Source organism: Schistosoma haematobium, chromosome 1, assembly GCF_000699445.3.
Source record: "Schistosoma haematobium chromosome 1, whole genome shotgun sequence".
Taxonomy (NCBI): domain Eukaryota; kingdom Metazoa; phylum Platyhelminthes; class Trematoda; order Strigeidida; family Schistosomatidae; genus Schistosoma; species Schistosoma haematobium.
Window position 1 is genome coordinate 8,481,352 of NC_067196.1, and position 6,558 is coordinate 8,487,909.

The window sequence follows — 6,558 nt, forward strand, 5'->3', positions numbered from 1 at the left end:
GCTATATTTGGTTCCTAATCTATTCTCGTAACCCCCAAGCTAGAACTAAACAGCGACCTGTACACGAGAGAGGAGGCACAAAATATACGAGAAGCACTTTACTCCAACAGTTCGTTTTAGTACAGAAATTATACGGTTTTTATAATATTTTAGATGTCCTTAGGTTTCACGAAAATTCTGGAATGCTACTCAACATAGTAGTAGTGTAGTAACCAGCCAATCAGAGACTCTACATGTGACTTTTCACTTCCTTGATGTTTTTCTCCAAACTTCTAGTGAATGCTGATTGGATAAAATGCTTCTTAGTTGTTTTTAGAAACTTTTTTGTCTTTTGCGAGACGTTTTCTGGATCACTCACATATGATTGAGAGGAAATGTTATAACAATAAGGGACAAGATTCACAGTTCACAATTCCACATTTAATACGATTCTAGATAAATCATTTAGTTTAAATACTAGTTCACTAGATTGGATACTGAATCAATGGATCATTTTACTTGATCCTATATAGGTGCATGATACAGTTGAGTTAGCTATCCGATAAAAAATCAGGAACCAGACAGAATCTAGAAGGACAATTTAATAATACATTATAAAACGGCCAATAAATGGAATGAAAGTGAAAAAAAACCCAGTCCTACAGACAAATGACAGTCTTTTGTATTTCATGTAAACACATATGTCCATCTTTGCTCACTGGCTAATCATGACTTACTTTTTAGCCAGAACATCAGAAAACTACCATAATGTGTTCAGTAGTCTTGTTTTGATTCTAATCCAAAGTTTTCTCGTCGTTTCAATCTCCTGCCAGTTGAAATGGTACCAAACAAAGCGAGCCCATATGCACCATTAGTATTAGTTTGTAATCAGGGTTTATTCGCTTAACTCGCCTAGGTAGATACTGAATACCTAAGAACCCTGTTTAAGCTCTGGACATTCACTTTCCGTCTTCTCAGTTTCGCAAACAATAGAAATGCCGCGAGAATGCTGTGGGTAGAACTGCTGATAGGGCGGGGGGGGTCTAAAAATCCTCAACCGTACCAGGGAATTTACGGTATATATATATATATATATATATATATATATATATATATATATATATATATATATATATGTCAGGGATCATGTTGGGTTTAAAACTGGATTCGTGTGTTACTCTAGAGAGGAACATTAGAATTGTGTACATCGATTTTAACAGATTAACAGCACAAATGCATTATAAATTATGTGTAATGAACAATCAAAACTGTAATCTCATCTAAAATACATTCCAAGTTCTCTCATTACTCTTATTTCCTTTATTTTAAACAAAGAAGCCATTTACTTGTTCGAATAGAATCGTGTCTAATCAACTTACGAAAATTATCCATAACCATTCATTCATGTGTTTATTCATCACACAACAAACCACATCATTATTGACATCAACCGATATTCTATTTGTTACGTCCTATATCCCGTTAAATATTGTGTTACGAAATCGCCAATGAGAGACTTCTATGACCTTGTGTTTGTGCTAAATCAACGATGTATCAACAAGCACTAACAGCCTTGAGTCAACTCTGAGTCCTTATCGATCCTTTGTATGGTAACTTCTCGCCTAACCCATCCTGTTCAGTTGAGAATACAGATATCAGCCTCCGCTATATGAATCCTATATTCCAAATATACATGGTTTACATACAAACAGACCAGACCCCATCACAACATGAAATAAAAAATAATTATTATACAAAATCAAGCCAAAAGTTCCTGTGAGTGTGAGAGATTATAACGAATGGATTAGGAATAAGTTAAGATTGTTAAATCGTATGACACTAGCTAATAAGTCGAATGAAGTTTTATGATAAAAAGAATACGAACATGTATATAATCTAGTTGCTTGATAATTACCCTATAAGAATATATGTATTATTAATAATCCATAAATAATTCCTGGCAGTTACTATTCATTTATTCTTCGTTCTCTAGTTTGATTTCTGTCATATCGGTTAATACATATTTATGGTATCTATTTGACATTTTGACAGAATGTTCGTTCTACTTGTCTAATTGTATACGACTCTAATGAACATCCTATAAATAACACGTACATATATATATATATATATATATATATATATATATATATATATATATATAAAGTTTAAACAAATGAAAATCAGATGACACATATTGTGTTTATGTAATATCTGATGTTTGTAATCTAAAGTCCCCTTTTCGTTTTTACATTATCAATGGTTCTTTCAATTTTCTATGTTATTATGTTTTTACGTTGAATGTATTTTGGTAGTGAATTCCTTCAAAAGGTGGTGGTTGGTTAGATATCAACATAATTGTGTCATCTTAATTGTTTTCAACTTGTTAACAATAGGGTATATGGATCAAGATTTTATATAGGATTGAATTTGAGGATATTTCAATCTTCTGATGAATAAAATGTTCTTAAATAACAGTTAGTTCATTGAGTCTTTGATTGTTGGATTAGGTCATATTGATAGGTGTAGTCTATCATGTTAGAGTCGTCCACATATAAATCGTAATGGTTAGAAACGATGTATAGTATAACTTAGAATCTTATATTATTTTTGTATAGTATTTAAACACATAAACATTCCTACAAGGAGGCCACACAAATCATTCGATTTGTGTGAATGTTGGGAGACTGACCAGGTGCCCAAACCGAAACAGGTAGTTTTCTTAGGAGACCACTCCACGGACCTTTCACCTAGAGGTCTAATCTATAAAGGCAGTGGAACAACGTTAGGAGATGCAGTCGCATGGTAACCAATCACTAACGATGGGTTCATAGGTCAATTTTTCTCTCAGGATCCTGTAGCCCATGTTAACCATTGATTTGGAATCAAGGTTTTCCAACTCCACCAGGTAGATCCTCCATATCCACCAACCTGGTTAGGGCGCCGAACTTTCGCTTTTCGTCCTCTGAATTTCGTAAACAACAGTAATGCCGTTCGTGACCGTATACAGGTGGCGATGTGAGAGTGTTTCGAGAGAGAGAGAGAGAATTTTCCTTACTCTTGACAGTTTCAGGTCATTTGAGTGTTCTAGTTTGTCTTAATGCATTCACCATGTATTTTTGTAGGTCATGATTTCTAAAGTTTCCTATCCTACGAATTCATTCTTCTCAAATAAAAATTGCTGATCTCTAATCTTGTTTATTAACACTGATACTGTTACTGTTTCTACTTCTTTGGTATTCCTCTTGGTGTGTTTTATGGTGTCAGAACTTGAACTATTGTATGTGTCAGATCGTTTGTTGCTCAAGATTGACTGAATGAACTGAAGCCCATCATTTCGTATTTCCAACTTTTGTATATTCAAAATATAGTTAACATTATAGATTAAAATGATTTACACCTAAACTGGAAAGAATCTGTCTCAAATCTTATCATTGGTTGTCTAGGTAAAAATCAAGGTAATAATGATAATATTTTTTTAACACAGTAACGAGTAACAAGTCATGTACACCATTGTAGTTCAAGTAACCGTTCTTTTTTTACTTTGAGAGCTAGTGGTACTACTATTACTTAAACTTCCAGACTGTGAAGTAATTGGATGTTTTGTCGTTTAGTTCTGCACTTTAATAACTACTCAATATCAAGTTGTGTAATTACTTGATCAAATAATTTTGCCTATTAATTTATTTATTTATGATATGTGTGACTGCATAAATATTAACTTTTCACTTGAAATTATTTAATCGATTCTTGATTGTGTTATCCTATGGTATCCGGTGATCAAGAATAACTTCATACTTCCTCTATTTCCCCAGAATTTCGGAGCTCATATGCACCATTAGTATTGGTTAGTAAACAGGGTTTCCCAACTCTTCTAAGTGTATACTGTGTACCCACAAACCCTGTTTAAGCGCTGTACATTCACTTTCCGTTTTCTCATTTTCGTAAACAACAGTGATGCTACGAGAAAGCAGTAAGTAGAACTTCCTTATGAGTGACTATATACACATGGCCAAATAAGATAATTTCGATAGGGATATTTAACCCTACCCACCATCGATATACTTGGGTACTTTGATTATTCACACACTGAAGTAGTTGTGAATTTGTTGCAAATCTTCATTTGTTTAACTACTAAATAAATCATACAGTTTCAGATGAGGTAAATGCAGAGGTTTAATTTAAAAAATAATAATAATAATAACCATAAACAAGCTCATATTAATCACCTTTATCATTACATCAATTCTCTTTTATCATTTTCTATTTCAGGCTGAATTTCGTGCTTATAATGGTCATTCAAGTCATGTGACAAATGTAACATTTTTATATGATGGATCTAGATTAATATCTATTGGGGGCAAAGATACAGCTGTATTACAATGGGAAGTATGTATTTAACACATGATATTGTATGATAAATACATATTCATCATTTATTTAATCAGTTTCTTCTTCTTCTTCTTCAGTATTGTTCATAGTTATTATTCTCATTTTCTATTCATACTCTCACCATATCATCCATCTACAACTCAATGATACGTTTGAGGGCAATAAAAATAAAAAGAGTCATTCTAATGCTGTCTGTATGGTTTTCTGATGCCTTCAAATTTAAATGTATTTGTCATAATCATTCATTATTCATAAAGTATGATCATGTATGTGTGCAATACACTTACAATTACAGAAGAATACCATTTAGCATAGTTAATTTATTGTTATAGTCGATAACCTCTCTTCTTATTAAAATTATTAACATGTTTGTTTTGCTAATGTTACTATTTCTCTCCAATCCAACCCCCCCCCCCGAAAAACGCTTGTTTTTCTTTTTTTTTACAAATATACCATATTATTAAATTGTTTATTGATTTATTTATTTAAAAAAAATAAACGGCATCGTTTTCTCGTGATAAAACAGAGAAATATATACTACTACTGTTTACTCACCTACCTACCTATCTACCTATCTGCTTACTTACTTGTCTCTTCTCATACTTATCGATGATTTTTCCTCTTTGCTCATTTTCGCTTTTTTTTTCTTTCTTATTTTATCATCATTCGTGACATTTTAGTTTTGCTAATTTGGGTAAAAATAATTATCAATTTTTTGTTTACATGAAGCGAGTATTATTATTATTATTATTATTATTATTATTATTATTATTATTATTATTATTAAAATCCCTGTATTTGTGAAGTCGATTATTTCTGTTTCCTAAATTTTTACACTAATGATGTTTATATGTTATTAAAATGGGGGAAAAAACCTTGGGAATGTACACATACACACACACACACACACACACACGCTCATACACTTACTTACGCCTGTTACTCCCGATGGAGCATAGGCCGCCGACCAGCTCATACACACACACACACATAAATACATTGGCAAAACTACATATTATACACTAAATGTGTTGACTGTTATATTGACTTCTATCAATGTTGACAACATTCGATAAAAGAATGAAACAAAACAAAAAAGGTAATTAACAATGTTTTTTTCACAGGTTCTATTTTGTTTCTTGTCTTTAAAATTTAATACATTCACTGTTTACTATCTGCATTCCACTCTATTTCCTTCTATTACTTTATACAGGCATATAGAGATTTGATTTTAAATGCATTCATTGTTTGTATTTTTAATAATAATGATAATGAGGAGGAGAACGAGATTTTTCTTTGTGTGGCTTTTTGTTTGTTTTCTTCATAAGTTCTAATCTTTCTTCTCTATCGATATTGTGTGTAAATGGGTGAATTGTTATAAATGAATGGAGTATGGTTTTCAGTTCTGTTCCTTCTTCTTCTTCTTCTCTTTGTGGTCATTGGTTTATATACAGAAAGATGTTTTAAAACAATTCATTATTCTAGTAATATTACATTAATATATATATGTTGTATTCATAAATTATGGCTAAGAAAATGTCATAAATAGTTTATCTTGGTGCCTGTGTATGTACTACTTAATTTGACTACTATTTATCGACACTATATATATATATATATATATATATATATATATATATATATATATATATATATATATAGACAGATAGATGGATTTCTTGACTTTAATTAATGTTTCCTTCTATAGTTTATTTATTTCATTGTTTGTTCTTGACATTGTCGACTACATGTCTTCTTCATACTATACATACACAAATAGATAGATAGATAGATCAGGTTTATATGGATCAATTTCAATTGTGTTTTCCTCTTTTGATGTTCATTGTTCTTTCATTGATTATAACATTGAATTTTGAATTTGTGCATAATTTGTTTAAATAATGCTCATTTGATCTTTTAAAAATGAAATAAATTATTTTTTTCTCCTATAGTATAATGGATGTATTCTGTTAGTGGTTATTCCTTGTAGTTAAGTTTGTTTATCTGTAAAGTTTAAAACTATCTATTCATTATTGATTAGAGTTGGAAATATAAACCTTTGGATATTAAGATAATGATCTAGAATTGTAACTTACTCCTTTAAAGACTTGAAGATCCTGGGTTCCTCATATTTAGGAGGATCCAGAGTCCACTCTGTTAATGAGGGCTGAACGTAAATCGTTTTCA

At 31.2% G+C, this 6,558-nt stretch overlaps 1 protein-coding gene across 1 annotated transcript in view; it reads left to right on the forward strand.

The window, feature by feature from the left end:
- The window catches only part of EML1 (Echinoderm microtubule-associated protein-like 1), a 74,282-nt gene extending 67,959 nt beyond the window's left edge, over nucleotides 1–6,323 (forward strand). The window contains exon 16 of the mRNA XM_051209355.1: nucleotides 4,252–6,323. Coding sequence (XP_051073059.1) covers nucleotides 4,252–4,380 — 129 coding nt within the window. The 3' untranslated portion in view covers nucleotides 4,381–6,323. The remainder of the gene's footprint in view (nucleotides 1–4,251) is intronic.
- Nucleotides 6,324–6,558: the final 235 nt, after the last annotated feature.